The 17,670-nt window shown below is 52.5% G+C and overlaps 2 protein-coding genes across 3 annotated transcripts in view; both read left to right on the top strand.

Moving 5' to 3' along the window:
- CFAP73 (cilia and flagella associated protein 73) overlaps positions 1-17,670 on the top strand; it is a 129,346-nt gene that overhangs the window by 84,524 nt on the left and 27,152 nt on the right. The gene's annotated exons all lie outside the window — the stretch shown is intronic.
- Positions 1-17,670, top strand: part of TPCN1 (two pore segment channel 1) — a 54,572-nt gene that overhangs the window by 23,980 nt on the left and 12,922 nt on the right. Inside the window, exons 3-15 of the mRNA XM_016190742.2 lie at positions 329-444; positions 4,616-4,792; positions 4,982-5,095; positions 6,117-6,247; positions 8,414-8,502; positions 9,294-9,328; positions 9,773-9,831; positions 9,963-10,062; positions 13,690-13,806; positions 13,893-14,017; positions 15,048-15,096; positions 15,385-15,448; positions 16,709-16,753. Of these exons, the coding sequence (XP_016046228.1) occupies positions 329-444; positions 4,616-4,792; positions 4,982-5,095; positions 6,117-6,247; positions 8,414-8,502; positions 9,294-9,328; positions 9,773-9,831; positions 9,963-10,062; positions 13,690-13,806; positions 13,893-14,017; positions 15,048-15,096; positions 15,385-15,448; positions 16,709-16,753 (1,221 nt within the window). The remainder of the gene's footprint in view (positions 1-328; positions 445-4,615; positions 4,793-4,981; positions 5,096-6,116; positions 6,248-8,413; positions 8,503-9,293; positions 9,329-9,772; positions 9,832-9,962; positions 10,063-13,689; positions 13,807-13,892; positions 14,018-15,047; positions 15,097-15,384; positions 15,449-16,708; positions 16,754-17,670) is intronic.

Raw genomic sequence — 17,670 nt, 5'->3', positions numbered from 1 at the left:
TACGTACCATGTGCGCTTAACTCGGTGCACTACCACCTGGCCCCCTCCTGTTTCTTTTTGTAAGGGTAAGTTGATGCCTTGTATGTCTTCTGGCGTCCTCCCATTTCCACCCAGATGACCCCATACTGTGTGTTCCCTTTTGCACTTGCTTTTCATTTAACATGGCAAAACAAAAAGCACCCTGAAACACCCTGACTCTCACTGCCTGTAGCCTGAAGGGGCTGGCATGGACGGGTGGGCAATGGGATGGGAGGGTGAATGCAAAGGACGGCTGGTGAGCAGTGTCTTTATTCTCTGGGTGGTAACTCCCTTTCCTTTCCCAATGCAGATGGCATCCACGAGTCCTGGGCCCCCAGTCTGAGCTCAGGGGGCGAGAGCTCCCCACCGAGCCCCTCTGGACACAACTGGGAGATGAACTATCAAGAAGCTGCCATCTACCTCCAGGTGCGTGTCCCCTGGTCAGGCTCTGGCCATGTCTAGCATCTGCTGCCCAGGACCTCCATCCTGGCTTCGGGCCCTGTCTCTGCTCTCTGTCTGAAAGTGTTAGCTTGGAGCTGTGAAGCCCCAGTAGTGATTAAACAATAACACCTAGAATAAGAAAAATAAGTTATCAACATGTCCTGAGTGAATTAACTACCCAGATATGGACAGTTTCTCTCTTTACATTCCCCTTACTAAGCATCCTGGGGTGTGCTGTTATGAATTATAACCTGGGGATAATCTTTGCATGCAGTGAACTCTATCTATCTAGCATGATTGTCTTAGGGAAGACTCAGGAGGTGACTTTATACTCAGCAGGTGCCTTGGGGACATTTGGCAAGCTGCCCGGAGGCTCCTCCCAGGCTCGGCCACCTTCTTGGGTTGAGGAGAAACCGGAAAAGGGCTACAGGTGAAGGTTTGGAGCACAGGTCCAAGACCGAGCGGCTCCTTTCCTGGAGTGAGTGAGAGTAGTAGTAATAAGAATCTATCTACAGGCTGGGGGATAGCTCACTCGGCAGAGCACTTTACCATGCACAAAGACCTGGGTTCGAGTCCCAGCACCGCAAGGGAGCACCATAGCACCAGGAGAAATTCTGTGATGGTGGAGCAGTTCAGAGGTCTCTTTCTCTCTCTCTCTCTCTCTCTCTCTCTCTCTCTCTCTGAACTAAAAGAAAGAGAAAGTTCCCCTGGGAGCAGCATTACAATATTTAAATTATGAAATACATGTGTTAAGATGTGTATGTGGGATTGGATAGACAACATAATGGTTATGCAAAAGAGACTTTCATGCCTGAAGCTCCAAAGCCCCAGGTTCATCTCCACACAGCACCACAAGCCAGAGCTGATCAGTGCTCTGGTTAAAAAAAAAAAGGGGAGGGGGAGTTAGGCAGTAGTGCACGTGGCACGAAGCACAAGGACCAACGCAAGGATCCCTGTTCGAACCCTAGGCTCCCCACCTGCAGGGGAGTCGCTTCACAGGCGGTGAAGCAGGTGTCTGTCTTTCTCTCCCCCTTCTCTGTCTTCCCCTCCTCTCTCCATTTCTCTCTGTCCTATCTAACAATGACAACAACAATAATAACTACAACAACAATAAAAATAACAAGGGCAACAAAAGAAAAAATAAATTTAAAAAATTTTTTAAATGTATGTGTATACCGTTAGGAGTCATCCAGTGTATATAGCTTTAAGAATTATTCACTCATCTTTAAATTTTTTTTAAGATTTATTAATGGTTGTGGTGTGTGTGTGAATCAGAGCATCATCCCAGCACATGTGATGCCAGGGACTGGAATCAGCATCTCATGCTTCTGAGTCCAGCACCTTGTCCACTGCACCTCCACCCAGTACCCCTTCTACCAGTCCCATCAGCCAGCTCATCTTTACACTTCAGTCTGGCATTGGAGACTTGCAGGGGCTACATGATACCCAGAGCCATGGAGCCAGAGGGTCCCCAACAAGGATCTAGCTGTCCCTCTGGCCCCTAGTGATGTCCTTCCTCTCAGTGCTGCTGTCTTTCTTCTATCCCCGCCCACAGGGAATCTGCTGAAACCAGAGTTGTGTGTTTGTAGAAAGAGGTCACAGAGCAGCAGGGGTGGCTGGATGTTTTTTCTTTTTTTCTTTTTTTGCCTCCAGGGTTATTGCTGGGGCTCGGTGCCTGCACCATGAATCCACTGCTCCTAGAGACCATTTTCTTCCCCTTTTGTTGCCCTTGTTGTTGTAGCCTTGTTGTGGTCATTATTGTTGTTGTTGATGTCATTCGTTGTTGGATAGGACAGAGAGAAATGGAGAGAGGAGGGGAAGACAGAGAGGGGGAGAGAAAGATAAACACCTGCAGACCTGCTTCACTGCCTGTGAAGCGTCTCCCCTGCAGGTCGGACAGGGATTCTTATGCCGATCCTTGCGCTTTGCGCCGTGTGCACTTAACCTGTTGCGCTACCACCTGACCCCTGGCTGGATGGTTTTTATGTAAGATCTGAGTGCATCTGGCCACACAGAACTCTGTGTATGTGTGTGTGTGTGTGTGTGTGTCTGTGTGTGTGTTTGTGTGTGTGTATCTGTATCTGTCTTTGTATGTGTGTGAGTCTTCATATGTGTGAGTCTGTGTGTATATGTATGTGTATGTGAGTCTGTATCTGTATGTGTGTGTGTGTGTCTGTATCTGTGTGACTCTGTGTCTGTATCTGTGTATGTGTGTGAGTAGTCTGTGTGTATATGTATGTGTGTATGCATACACACACACACACACACACACACACACACCCTTTCACAACCAGAAGGTCCATCTCCTTACTAAAAGTGGCTGATTCTCTTTGGCTGAATCAGGCTTCATTTATTCTGGTTCTGTGTCTTATTAAATAAACAAGGAGTCATGTCCACAGTGTATAGACAGGCCGGGGGTAGTGCATGTGCTTTCCTGTGTGAAGCCCTGTGTGTGACCCTCTGCATCAAATGTCAGAAAGTCAAGATAAAGGCTGAGCTGTGGGGGCTGATGGAATAGCTCCCTTAGTGTGCTGTGTTGCCAGGTGGACAACCCAGGTTTGAGCACGCCTCTACTGCGCTGAAGGAAGTTTCGGTGCTGTGGTCCCTCTCTTTCTCGCACTAGAAAAGATTAATAATTATATATATATATATATGTACATATATATGTATGTTTTTTTCTTTCTTTTTATTTACTTATTTTTTGCCTCCAGGGTTATCACTGGGGCTCGGTGCCTGCAGTATGAATCCACTGCTCCTGGAGGCTCCCCCCATTTTTGTTAGCCGTGTTGTTCTTGTTATTGTTGTCATTGTTGGATAAGACAGAGAGAAATGGAGAGAGGAGGGGAAGACAGAGAGAGGGAGAGAAAGATAGACACTTGCAGACCTGCTTCACCACTTGTGAAGCAACCACCCTACAGATAGGGAGGCAGAGGTCAAACTGGGATCCTACGCCAGTCCTTGTGCTTTGTGCCATGTGCACTTAACCCACTGCGCTACTGCCCGGCCCCGTAGATATATATGTAGATATATATATGAAAAGAAAGCCCTGACCGGTGTCCCTGCGTGCCTGGGTGTTGCTAGAGTCAGATAGGCTTGCCCCGAGGTGGAGCTCCCACCGGGCCTTGAACCTAGTGCATTCGGCTGAGTGGTCCCTGTCTGCCTGTGGTTTTAGTGCCTACAGATTCCACCTGAGCCCTGTGCTCTGTGGTCCCTGCACCTCGGGATGGGACTCCTATCCTGTGAGGGCTCCTTTCCAGGTAGCAGGGAGCAAGGCCTGGGAGCCACAGGCTGTGGCTGTCCTGCTGGGTGTGTCAGCTGGGGAGCAACACTGGCGCTCGCTCTCTGTGGGCTCAACTGAGAGTGAACGAGGGCGTCCCATGTCACCCTGTTGGGTGGCCGTTCCCAGCCTGGATTCCAAGATCCCACCCCATGCCCTCCTCCCCTGCACGGTGGTTTTCTGGAGCCAGACATTCCTTCTGCCTGGCTGTTGGAAGAAGTGTCCTCCACCCACCCTCCCAAGGGCAGTCTTCTTCTTTTTTTCTTAATTTTTTTTCCTTTTTTATATTTATTTATTTATTCCCTTTTGTTGCCTTTGTTGTTTTATTATTGTTGTAATTATTATTGTTGTTGTTGTCATTGTTGGATAGGACAGAGAGAAATGGAGAGAGGAAGGGAAGACAGAGGGGGAGAGAAAGATAGACACCTGCAGACCTGCCTCACCGCCTGTGAAGCGACTCCCCTGCAGATGGGGAGCCGGGGGCTCAAACAGGGATCCTTAAGCCGGTCCTTGCACTTTGCGCCACCTGCGCTTAACGCACTGTGCTACCGCCCTACTCCCCCAGGGGCAGTCTTAAACGTAGACCTGAAGCCTTCCAGCCACCCCAGATCACAGGCTCGTGGGTGCACTTACCTGCCCACCCCTCCCCCATTGGCCCCACTTCTCTCTGGCCAGCCCCGAACAACCCCAGCAGGTCTCCGTGCCAGCCACAGTCACAGCCCAGGTCAGAGCGCAGCCTCCAGCTGCTGGCTGGGCCCTGCTCACGTGACCCCTGACAGGCATGGCCCCTCCCACCGGCATCTGCTCACCACCCACGTGCCCTGCACCCCCCCCCCCCCCCCCCGGCCCCCTCGCCCATGTCGCTCCTGCTTTCCCCAGGAAGGTGAGAATAACGACAAGTTCGTCACGCACCCCAAGAACGCCCAAGCATTGGCGGCCTACCTCTTTGCACACAACCACCTTTTCTACCTGATGGAGCTGGGCACGGCACTGCTCCTGCTGCTGTTGTCCCTGTGCGAGGCCCCAGCCGTGCCTGCTCTGCGCCTGGGCATCTATGTGAGTGGCAGGGCATGGCCCCGAAGGGCTGGGGGGTCTTGGCTCAGCTGGGCTCACTGCCATTCATTTCACTCTCGAGAAAATTCCAGGAGGGAGGCTGACCTGGGTTCCAGCTGCCACCCTCCCCGTGACGACACCAACCTGCCCATGATGCCAGCTCCTGCCCCCCACCCCCCCGCCTGGCCGCAGGTGCATGCCACACTGGAGCTGCTGGCGTTGACGGTGGTTGTGTTCGAGCTCTGTATGAAGCTACGGTGGCTGGGCCTGCATACCTTTGTCCGTCACAAACGCACCATGGTCAAGGTGAGGTGTCCCTGTCTCCACCTCGCCCCTGGACCCCGCCACTCACTGCCTGTGAGACACCCTGAGGCTTGGCTCCTCAGTTCCCCAAACCCCAGGCCCATCTCAGCCCTCAGGACCTGGGTGATGGCTCTGTGCGGGTACCTGGCGCTGTGCGGGCATACTCGCCGGGAGGTAGTGGTATCCTCTGCCGGGCTCCATCTCAGACAGCCGTAAGAGAATGGGGCCTGTGGGTCCCTATCATTCTGCAGAGCCAGAGCCTCCAGGCCAGCAAAATAACTCACTTCAATAGTGTGCTGCTTTGCCACGTGTGCGACCCAGGTTTGAACCCAGCTCCTAGTGCGTTGCAGGAAGCTATGAGGCTATGATCTCTTCCCCCCTTTCTACCTCCCCCCAAAAAAGTTAGCCCGGAGCAGTGAAGACCCAGAGATGACAAAAAAGAAAGAAGAAATAATAATAATAGTAGAGACCAGAAAGCTCAATGTAAGTCCTGATTTAGATGTCAGACCTACAAAATGCATTCAGGGCCAGGTTGATAGCATAGTGGTCATGCAAAAAGATTTTTATGCTTGAGGCTCAGAGGTTCCAGGTTCAGTCCCCAGCACCAACACAAGCCAGAGCTGAGCAATGCTCTGGTAAAAGTAAATACATATTTTAAAAAATAGGGGCGAGGGTGTCCCACATAAAAAGGACCAGAGCCTTGTACATGTGAGATTTCACCACTCCACACTGATTTTCACTCAGCCAGAGACAAAGAGATACATAGAAAGGGAGAGACATCACAGCACTTGAGTTTCCTCTTGGTGCTGGGGTTCAGCCCTGGGCCTCATGTCTGATCTGAAGAGCTCTCTCTCTCTCTCTGTGTGTGTGGCCCCCAAGTGGGATCTAAATTCAGGAGCACCAGGCTGCCACCAGAGCCCACCTGGCTGACCAGTAGCCAGCAGCCCAGCTCTGGGGCCCTGTCAGTGCCAGCAGCTGAGGGCTCTTCCCGGGGCCGCTGACGGGGCTCCTGCCTGTCCCCCAGACCTGCGTGCTGCTGGTGCAGTTCGTCGAGGCCATCGTGGTGCTGGTGCGCCAGACGTCCCACATGCGGGTGACCCGGGCCCTGCGCTGCATCTTCCTAGTGGACTGTCGCTACTGCGGTGGCGTCCGGCGGTGAGGACCCTGCCACGGGGCGGGGGAAGGGCGGCCAGGGGTGACGGGTCCACCCCACGTGGGATTCTTCCCCATGGTCCAGGCTTCTTTCCCACCTCCCCAGCAGACGGGCATTAAGCTCGAGTTAGCCTTATGTTAAAAGATGGGGAGGAGCTGGCATTGGTGCACCTGTTACAGCGCACAAGGACCCGGGTGGGAGTCCCTAGTCCCCACCTGCAGGGGAAGCTTCCGAGTGGTGAAACAGTGCTGTAGGTGTCACTTTCTCTTTCTCTCTCTCTCTCTTTCCCTTCCCTCTTGATTTCTCTGTCTCTCTCTCAATTTGATTCTACTCAATGAATAAACAAACAATAAAGAAAAAAAATGGTTTAATTGCCACCAGGGTTATTGCTGGGGTTCAGTGCCTGCACGACAAATTCACCACTTCTGGTGCCTGTTTTTTCCGTTGTTTTTTTTTTCATCCCCCCCTTGTTTACTTGTTTTCACCAGAGCACTGCTCAGATCTGACTTATGATGGTATGAGGGACTGAACCTGGGACTTTGGGATGTCAGGCATGAGAGTCTCTTTATATAACCATTATGCTATCTACCCCCGTCCCCCCTGTTTCTTCTTCTTTTTCTTCTTCATTATTTGTCTTACCTCAGCTGCTGATGGCACCAGAAGTTGGCTGGGATTTCTTTTTTTTTTTTTTTTTTAATATTCCTTTTTGTTGCCCTTGTTTTATTGTTGTAGTTATTGTTATTGTTGTTATTTGATGTCATCATTGTTGGATAGGACAGAGAGAAATGGAGAGAGGAGGGGAAGATAGGGGGAGAGAGAGACATCTGTAGACCTACTTCACCGCTTGTGAAGTGACTCCCCTGCAGGTGGGGGAGCCGGGGGGCTTGAACCGGGATCCTTAAGCTGGTCCTTGAGCTTTGCACCATCTGCGCTTAAGCCGCTGCACGACTGCCCGACTCCCTGGGATTTATTTTTCTAGCTGGCTGTGGGAGCCTAAGCCCATTAGAGGGTTTTAATCTCACCCAGACTTTTTCCTTAAATAATAGTGGGTTCTTTTTTTTGCCTCCAGATGCCTACACTGTGAATCCACTGCTCCTGCAGCCATTTTTTTCTCTTTGTCTCTCTCTCTCTTTTTTTTGGATATAAGAGAGAAAAACTGAGAGGGAGATAGAAAGACAGACACCTGCAGACCTGCTTCACTGCTTGTGAGGAGCCGGGGGCTCAAACCAAGATCCTTGTTGATAGTCCTTGTGCTTAACCTGGTGCACCACCGCTCGGCCGCCCACTAGTGGCTTCCTGAGGGCAGCTCAGTGCGCTGCTGCCTCGGAGTTCACAGGCTGAGCATTCAGATCCATTTTCCTGCCACCGACATGTGTTCTGCTGGGTGCTCTCAATTCCTGAGTTCTGAGAACCACTCCCTCATCCCTCCACTGTCCACGAGCCACAGGTGTCTGCACTCACAGAGTTTCTGAAGAAATCCTGCTTTTAGTTTGTTGAGTTTTGGGGTGACTTTCGTTGCTTCTTAGTTGCTTCTTAGTTGATGAGGGAGAGTGAAGTGAGTCTGTTATTCCATAGCCATGCCTCCAGAGGTCCCCTTTTCCCTTTATTTGATGTGGCAGAGAGAATATGAGACGGGGAGGGGAGCTAGAGAGGGAAACAGACAGACACCTGCAGCCCTGCTTCACCACGCTGGAAGCTTCCTTCTGCAGGTGGGGAGCATGGGCTCGAACCTGGGTCCTTGTGCATGGTTACTGACATGTGTGCTTAACCAGGTGTGTCCTGCGCCCTACAATATTTTAAAAAAAATAAATAAACAGGAAAAGGTCCCTCAGCTTGAAAGCCCCTGAGCTGGGCTACTGCCCTGCAGGCTGCAGCCATCCAGAGGGTGGGAAGTGGCGTCCGGTCACACGGCAGCCTGTCACACAGCAGCCCGAGGCAGCCAAGCACCCCACACCCACCCTTGGAAGACATGCCTGCTGGCCCTGCCCTCGTGTCACAGGCCTCTGGGTGGGCCTCTGTGCACCCCACCTGCCCCAGTACTGCCCCCTCACCTTCTGCATCTTCTGGGGGACCCCAAGCCAGGGCACTAGGGAACCGAGCATCCCGGGGGCTCAGAGGCTTGGAGCCGCACCTCACCTGGCCTCCCCCTCCGCCATCTTTCTCCCCAGCAACCTGCGGCAGATCTTCCAGTCCCTGCCGCCCTTCATGGACATCCTCCTGCTGTTGCTCTTCTTCATGATCATCTTCGCCATCCTCGGTGAGCGCCCTGCCCTGCGTCCCAGGCCTCTGACACACGCCCCACACACGGTGGCCTGAGGAAATTCAGAAAGGCCTCAGACATGCGGCTGCTCTCTGGCAGGGACAGCGGGAGAGAAAGCTGAACTCCTACAGAGGCTGCGTCCCTCTGTCACGCTTGCTCCCTGGGCCTCAGCTCCCTTCCTGGCCGCCAGCCTATGGAGCCTGTCCTCTCCCTGCCTGTCCTGAGCAGGGGACCAGGGGTACTGCGTAAATACCTTGGGCGTGTGGGCCCTCAGTGGTCTCTCTCACTGGGAAGCCGCTCCTTCCGTGCCCCCTGGAACCCCCAGCAAGAGCTTCTCTCCAGTGGGCGCTCAGGAGCTCAGGCAGAAGCAACACCCCGTCCTTCCGACTCCCAGGATGTCTTTCTGCTTTAGTTCAGGCCTTGTATTTCCAGGCCACCGGCCTCTGGCATGGAGTGCAAGTCACAGAGACCTCAGATTCACATGGGAAGCCTGAGGTCTTCTCTGCACTGGGTGATGATGACAGTCGAGCCAGAGAACTCTGACCTTGAGGCTGCCCCCCCACACCTGCCCTCAGCCCTTCACCCACTGGCCTCTTGAAATGACAGGTTTGCTGTGGTGCAGGTCACACTGCTCAGTGGTCAGTGGCAGGGCTGGTAGTGCCCCACCCTCCCTGCCGCCTCTCAGTGTGCTGTGTTCCTGTACCCTGGTTTATTTCTCCTGCCCCCACTGAGTGTCAGGCTCGGGCTTGTACTGACCCTCTTGTCCACTGTTTCTCGCCACCTTCTAGGTTTCTACTTGTTCTCCCATAACCATTCAGACCCTGTAAGTAGTCTGCCTCTTTGTCTCTTTCCTCCTTTATGTGAGCCCACCCCCAGGCCCCTTGACCACACTGCCTCCCACACCTTCAACCGTATCAGGAGGAGTCACCCTGCCTGGCTTCTCTCAGCCCAGTGCCCCCCCCGACTCAAAAAAAAAAAAAAAAGGTTCCCAGTCACCCTGGTCTCTTCCAGACTGAGATTAGGAATCTCAGAGACATTGAGAGGAGGGGACCCCAGCCAGCAGCACAGTCATTGGGTTTGTGTGTGTGTGGGAGGGGGGCTTAGTCCCAGCTGTCAGCACTGAGTCCAGGAAGCTGGTGGCCCCGGCCGAGTTCCTCGGGGGTCCTGTGGGGGGACACAAGCAGGCAGGGTGGCAGGTGGCCCTTGGCAGCCTGCCCTGGCCGGCCCGCGCCTGTGGACAGCAGGTGACCACCCACGTCCCTGACAGTACTTCAGTACCCTGGAGAACAGCCTTGTCAACCTGTTTGTGCTCCTGACCACAGCCAAGTGAGTCCAGTGCGGGTGGCGGCGAAACTGGGGCCCACAGCCCAGGGGTCCCCAACAGGGTGGGGGCTGGGCCGGGCAGAAAAAGCAGGGAAGGAGGCAGTGGACTCTGTGCCCCCCCCCCCCCCCCGCAGCTTCCCGGATGTGATGATGCCCTCCTATGCCCGCAACCCCTGGTCCTGCATCTTCTTCATCGTGTACCTCTCCATTGAGCTCTACTTCATCATGAACCTGGTAAGTGGGGTGGGGAGTGTTGGGAAGGGAGCCCTCCCCACCCCCCAATCCTGATGTGGCAGCCCTCACAGCAGGGTTGGAGCTGGGCTGCTTCTCAGGGGGCAGCCCCCAGGGGGTGGTCCTATCCCCAGCACTGCCCACAGCCCTCAATCTTGAGCCCAGGCTGCCCTGGGTTCTGTCATTACCACTGGGAACTTACAGTCACTGTGAACAATGGCTGAGCCTCAGGCCTGCGGTGCTAAGGCTCTGTGTAAGGGGAGGGAACCAAACGTTTTGTTTGTTTGTTTGTTTAAATATTTATTTATTTCCTTTTGTTGCCCTTGTTATTGTTATTGCTATAGTTGTTGTTGGATAGGACAGAGAGAAATGGAGAGAGGAGGGGAAGACAGAGAGGAGAAGAGAAAGATAGACACCTGCAGACCTGCTTCACTGCCTGTGAAGTGACCCGCCTGCAGGTGGGGAGCCGGGGGCTCGATCCTGGATCCTTATGCGGGTCCTTGTGCTTTGCGCCACCTGTGCTTAACCTACTGCACTACTGTCTGACTCCCAAGGGAATCATTTAAACCCTGGATTAGGGCGTCCTGTCTATCTATCTTTCTCTCCCCCTCTCTGTCTTCCCCTCCTCTCTCCATTTCTCTCTGTCCTATCCAACAACGAACAACATCAACAATGGTAATAATAATAACCACAACGAGGCTACAACAACAAGGGCAACAAAAGGGGAAAAAATGGCCTCCAGGAGCGGTGGATTCATGGTGCAGGCACGAGCCCAGCAATAACCCTGGAGGGAAAAAAAAAAAAAAAGAATCAGTTCACAGAGGAGCAAAATGATGGCCATTCTTGCCCAGAGCCACGCAGCTCAGGGAGGCCAGTGGGCTGCGTGGTTCCCCAGCCCAGCTTCTTCCCTCCCTTTCCACCAACCCCCACCCCCGCCTTCAGATTAGCACAGTTGCCAAGAACCCCAGCATGGAGCACCCTGCTGAGAAGGACATGAGGCCTCCTTGCACACGGGGCACTTGGTTCGGGGGCTTCATGGGCCACCAAGAATGTACTTGCCAACAGGCCACCCCTGAAACTGACTGTCAGACCAAGGTCACAGTCCTGTCAGCAGGGCTGGTAAGATAGCCAACCTGGACAGCGCACTGCTTTGCTCTGTGTGCGGACCTCACGTTGGAGCCCAGCCCCCACCACACTGGTGGAAGCTTTGGTGCTGCAGTCTCTTTCACACTGTTTCTTTGCGCTTTTTTAAAAAATTAATTAATTAATTATTCCCTTTTGTTGCCCTTGTTTCTATTGTTGTAATTATTGTTGTTATTGATGTCATCGTTGGATAGGACAGAGAGAAATGGAGAGAGGAGGGGAAAACAGAGAGGGGAGAGAAAGACAGACACCTGCAGACCTGCTTCACCGCTTGTGAAGCGACTCCCCTGCAGGTGGGGAGCCGGGGGCTCGGATCCTTGTGCCTTGCACTTTATGCCACCTGCGCTTAACCCACTGCGCTACCACCCGACTCCCGTTTCTTTGCTCTTTGTATCTCTGCCTCTTAGTGATTTAAAAAAAAAAAGCTAAAAGTTATAACCTCACTAGTGCCAGAGATGCCAGCGACGAGCTCCTTGCCCAATCTCAGCTTTGTGTCCATTGTCTTGCAGAGCTGTCTCCCAGCGGCCACATCCTGCTCAGACACGGAAGACAGACTTTGTGTAGATTGGGTGAAGGTCAGGAACCCTTAAAAAGAGGGGAAAGGAAAAAAGACCACTTTTTAAAAAATTCTTCACATCCAAAAAGAGATAGGCTGGCCATCCCTCATTCCACTGTTAGACCGGAAACATAAAAATTTTATGTTAGATCGGAACCATCAAAACTTATGATGTGTGATGGTGTAATTGATTTGCTCTAATGTGCGAAGTATCTGGATCTGTGGAGGCCTCAGGCTGGGATCATCGAGTAATAGCCCAAGGGCCAGAGTCAGCCTTCTTTGTAAATAAAGTTTTATTGGCACTCAGCCACTGCTCATTTGTTTACGCATCAGCTGCGACTGATTTCAGGCCACAGCTTCAGGCTCAGCTACTTGCAGCAGAGACCATCTGGCCTTCAGAACCTAAGCTGTTTGCTGTCTGGCTCGTTATTTAAAGAAAAAAAAAGTGTTGGCTGACCCTAGACATACAGGAGAAAAGTAGAGGGCCACTCTGAGGGGCTGGAGAGCATAGATTTCATTTTGTTTTATTATTGTTACTATTTTGATTTTTTTTCCCAGAACAGTGCTCAGCTCTGGCTCATGGTAGTGCAGGGATCTGAACCTGGGATATTCAGCTCCTCAGGCCTGGAAGTCATTTTACATAATCATTAAGTTTAGCCCTACAAAGATAGTTTTGGAAGATAAGGATGTTTCTGAAAAGGCTTCTTGGGCCAGTGACATTGCTCAGTCTCAGAGCAGAGAATATGCAATGCTTGAGACTCCAGAGGCCTCGGGTTCAATCACCAGCACCTCCTCAGAGCAGAGCTTTGATCTCTCTCATAACAAAATAACAACATTAATAATGTCTTTTTTAAAGTTTTTTTTTGTTGTTGTTATCTTTATTTATTGGCTAGAGACGGCCTGAAATCGAGAGGAGGGGGGAGATAGAGAGGGAGAGCGTCACATGCCTGCAGCCCTGCTTCATGAACTCGGGTTCTTGTGCACTGTGTGTGTGTGTGTGCTCGGCCAGGTGCCCCTCTTCTTCTTTCTTTTTTTTTTTTTTTCAATTTTTTAAATTTGTTATTGGATAGAGACAGAGAGAAGTTGAGAGAGAAGGGGGAGATAGAGGGGAAGAGAGACAGAGAGACGCCTGCAGACCTGCTTCACCGCCTGTTAAGCGACTCCCCGGCAGATGGGGAGCTGGGGGCTCAAACCAGGATCCTAAATGGTCCTTGTGCTTTGTGCCATATGCGCTTAACCCGCTGCACTACCACCTGACTCCCCCCCTTCTTCTTTTTATGAGGGGGATTCTTTTTCTTTATTTATTAATGAGGAAGATAGGAGGAGAGAGAAAGAACCAGACATCACTCTGGTACATGTGCTGCCAGGGATCGAACTCAGGACCTCACGCTTGAGAGTCAGTGCTTTACCCACTGCGCCACCTCCCGGACCACAGGAATCCTTTTTCTTTGTGCTCCCATTGCTGTTCTACTGTTAGACCAGCACCATAACATTTTCTGTTAATCAGAACACAGCAGGGCAGACTGTTTTTAGTAACTGACTTTGGCATCGTGTGGTACTGGAACCTGCTCCTTGGTGCACACCCTGGTTGGTTTCTGGGATCTGCAGGGAGCTGTGACTTCCCAGGAGAGGGGACAGACACAGGGATGTAGGAGGGAGGCACACACACACACACACACACACACACACAGTCACTTTGAGCTGGTTGGGCATGGAACCCGGTGCCTCCTCCTCCCCTGACAAGACTGTATGGCCAGTGCCACAGAAATGACTTCTGACAGGTGACAACAAACGGCTTTCCTCTGTTGGGACTGTGCCACGAGGGGTCCCCCTCCTGGGAAGCCTGGATGGTACTCCGGAGGCTGGGGACAGACTCCTGGGCCCCCTCAACGCCCCTCATGCAAGGACTCAGGCCTCTTCCCCTCCCCCAGCTCCTGGCTGTGGTGTTCGACACTTTCAACGATGTGGAAAAGCACAAATTCAAGTCCCTGTTGCTGCACAAGCGGACGGCCATCCAGCACGCCCACCGCCTGCTCGTCAGCCAGCGGGTAGGGTGCCTCAGGGAGGGCCGGGCCCTGGGGTGGGCTGTGTGGGCTCCCGCCATCCTGGGTGCCACCTGGCCATCTGCCCCCAGAGGCCTGCGGGTATCTCCTACCGGCACTTCGAAGGCCTGATGCGCTTCTACAAGCCACGGATGAGCGCCGGGGAGCGGTTTCTCACCTTCAAGGCCCTGAATCAGAGCAACTCACCTGTCCTCAGGTGAGTCCAGGGGGTGGGGGTTGGGGTCTGAGTGGCAGGGCCATGACCCCGGAAGCCAGAGCAGACATGTGGTAGACACTTCAATTTGCTTCAGAGATCTTGTTGTTGTTATTATTTTTTTTCTATTGTCACCAGGGTTATCTCTGGGGCTCGGTGCCGGCACTACAAATCCGCTGCTTCCGGCGTCCATTTTCCCTTTTTTTTTTCTTTCTATTTTATTTGATAAGAGAAATTGAGAGGGGAGGGAGAGAGAAAGACACCTGTAGACCTGCTTCACCACTCGTGAAGTGTTCTCCTTACAGGTGAGGAGCAGGGGCTGGGACCTGGGTCCTCGCACATGGTGATGTGTGCATTCAGCTGGGTCCACCAGGGGCCCTCTGCTTCAGAGGTCTTAGAGAGTAGACTGGACTCACTGGGATCCTTTTGGCAAAGGAAAAAAGTCCCCCCAGAACACCGTCCAGGCTGGCATGAGCCAAAAGAGCCAATTGGTTTATGAAATGGGCTGGCTGCTGCCCCTCTGCCAACCATGAGTGGGGTGGGGTAGCCCCAAGAGGGCAGATCCAGGGAGACAGAGACACACGCACGCACGCGCGCATGCACGCACACACACACACCCATGCACACACACACACACCCCTACCTGCTTTAAACTAGCCCCAAACCTTGGAGTCAGTGGTGAACTCTCCATCTGCAAAGCAGAGGGGACAAGCTCTGGGCCCCGGGTGTCACACTGAGTCCTGTGTGAAAGGGGACTTGATCTCTGTCCCTCTGAGAATGAGTGGCATCGGGGGTTGGCCTCTCTTGGGGGGAGGGGAGCTAGAGGGTACCAGCTGTCAGTGTAGACTAAGTGGGTTAAGCATCTGTGATTCCTCGGTGAAGGGGGAACCAAGGCCTGAAGGTGAGGGTCCCCAGGGCTTGGCTGTGCTGGGGTCCCCTCCCCTACAGCCTCCCTCCACGCTGTAGAGAGACGTGTGGCCACTGACACCACGGGGGCTGCACTGACCACTCTGCCGGCCCTTCGTTCCCACAGCCTGAAGGACTTTTATGACATCTATGAAGTTGCTGCCTTCAAATGGAAGGTGGGTACATTCGGGAGGTGGGGAGTAGGCCCGGTCAACTGGGGTCCATGGGCTGTGCCTTCAGGGGTGACAGGAGCCCAGAGCCTCAGGTCCCATCAGTCCCCACACTCAGCCACCCCCTCCCCCTTCCCTGTCTCATTGCTCCTGGGTAATGCTGACCCTCACTGTTGCCCAGCCCTGAGTGCCCCCTGGTCCCCTACTAGCCTGGCGTGGGGAGGAAGCCCAGTCTAGGACTGGGCTCGCCTCACTTCTCCTCAGCTCTCTCCCCATGGGCTCGGCTCTTCACAGGCAAAGAAAAACCGAGAGCACTGGTTTGATGAGCTTCCCCGGACGGCCTTCCTCATCTTCAAAGGTGAGACCTGCCTGCATGTGTCAGCCCAACAGCGGGGGAGCACATGGCCCTCTCAGAGACCACAGCTCGGAGCGAGCTCAGGGTGTGTGTGTGTGTGTGCGTGTGCGTGTGCGTGTGTGTGCACGTACATACGTACGTACAGCAAGGAGTGTGGGGTTTCTTCACCTGGCAGGTAGGTAAGTGCTAGACTAGGAAGGAAACAGCTAGTTTAGAAACCAGATCAAGTGGTCCGGGAGGTGGTGCAGTGGATAAGGCATTGGATTCTCAAGAGGTCCTGAGTTCAATCCCCGGCAGCACATGTGCCAGAGTGGTGTCTGATTCTTTCTCTCTCTGTCTATCTCATGAATAAATAAACAAATTAAAAAAAAAAAAAAAGAAACCAGATCAATAGCAACTCTAGCATCTTCACCAGGTCAGAGCTTGACAAGGAAAATGGAAGGTGAACTCCTCAGAGATACCCTGATGTGTTTCCTCTGTTCCTGCTTCTTTTTCTCACTGTGTGTGTGTACTTTCTTTTTTTCCTGTTTTTGGAAATAGTAGCAGGATTACATTGTGCTTCTGCTCTGAAACTGACATTTTTATTTTATTCTATTCTACCCACAGAGTTTCACTGGGGCTTTGTGTCTGCACAATTCCACAGCTCCTAGTGGAGTATCAATTATTTATTTTAGGTAGAGTGAGAGACGGAGAGAGAGAGAAGGCGAGACCCCACAGCACCGGCCCACCACTCGTGAAGCATCCTCTCTGCAGATGCTCCTGTCTGGTGGACAGAGGCTCAAACCTGGGTCCTTGCACATGGCAGTGTGTACTCTACCCAGTGAACTAGCTCACAGCCCCTTGAAACGTACCCTGTCAGATATGTTGTTTATTTTTTTCACATTTTATTTATTTATTGGATAGAAACAGAAATTGAGAGGAGAGGGGGAGATAGAGAGAGAGACACTTGCAGCCCTGCTTCACCACTCATGAAGGATCTCCCCTGCAGGTAGAGACTGGTGGCTTGAATCTGGACCCTTGTGCATGTGTGTTCAACTAGGTGTGCCATCAGTGGGACCCCCTGTTTTATTTTTATAGGGACAGCTGGAGTGGAGAAAGAAGGGTGGGTGGCAGGGAGACGCCTGCAGCATTGCTTCACTGTTTGTGAAACTTCCCTGCTGCAGGGTAGGGATAGGGGCTTGAACCCAGATCCTTGTATATGGTAACGTGTATACTCAACCAGGTGAGCCACCAACCAGCCCCTCGTTTCTTCTTTTCAAACAGGAATCAACATCCTCGGGAAGTCCAAGGCTTTCCAGTACTTCATGTGTAAGTGCTGTGTCAGCACCGCCCTTTCTCCAGCCCCTTCCCCAGCCCCTCCCAGTGTTCCAGAAGGTGCAGAGGTGAGAGAGGAGCCAGGCTCGCTGTCCCAGATCTGATGATGAGTGTGAAAGTGGGTCTGTGTGTGGGCATCTGCACCGCACTCCTGTTACCTGGAAGCCTCTTGCCCGCGATGCCCTCACTCTGTCCTCACTCTGCCATCCTCTCCTGGGCAGACTGGAGTTTCCAGGCAAATCCCAGGACTGCAGGATATGGGTGGCACTGCTCTGGCTTCTCTCTCTCCGCTCATGCAGAATGTTCTCTCTCCTGTGTAGTGATGGGTCGTCGTGTCACTGAGTGCATTTTTCTCTCTGTCTCTCTGTCATGCCTTCTTCTCCTCCTCCTCCTCCTCCTCCTCCTTCTCCTCCTCCTCTTCTTCCCTCTCCAGCTCTGGGGCTTGGTGCCTGCACAATGAATACACCACTCCTAGCAACAGTTTTATTTTATTTTTTTATTTTTCTTTTCTTTCTTTCTTTCTTTTTTTTTTTTTGGCCTCCAGGGTTATTGCTGGGGCTCGGTGCCTGCATTATAAATCCACTGTTCCTGGAGGCCATTTCTTCCCTTTTGTTGCCCTTGTTATTTATAGTTGTTTTTGTTGTTATTATTGTCATTTGATAGGACAGAGAGAAATTGAGAGAGAAGGGGAAGACAGGGGGAGAGAAGGATAGACACCTGCAGACCTGCTTCACTACTTGTGAAGCTTCCTTCCCCCCCCCTCGTAGGTGGGGAGTGGGAGCTTGATTCCTACGCAGGTCCTTGCACTTCACACCATGTGCACTTAACCCACTGCACTACTGCCTGGCCCCCTCAATTTATTTATTTTGGTTCTTTTTCTTTCTTCTGTTTATTTTATTTTATTTATTGGA

The sequence above is a fragment of the Erinaceus europaeus genome, chromosome 6, assembly GCF_950295315.1.
Source record: "Erinaceus europaeus chromosome 6, mEriEur2.1, whole genome shotgun sequence".
In the NCBI taxonomy this organism is placed as follows: Eukaryota; Metazoa; Chordata; class Mammalia; order Eulipotyphla; family Erinaceidae; genus Erinaceus; species Erinaceus europaeus.
This window is presented reverse-complemented; position numbering and strand designations above follow the sequence as displayed.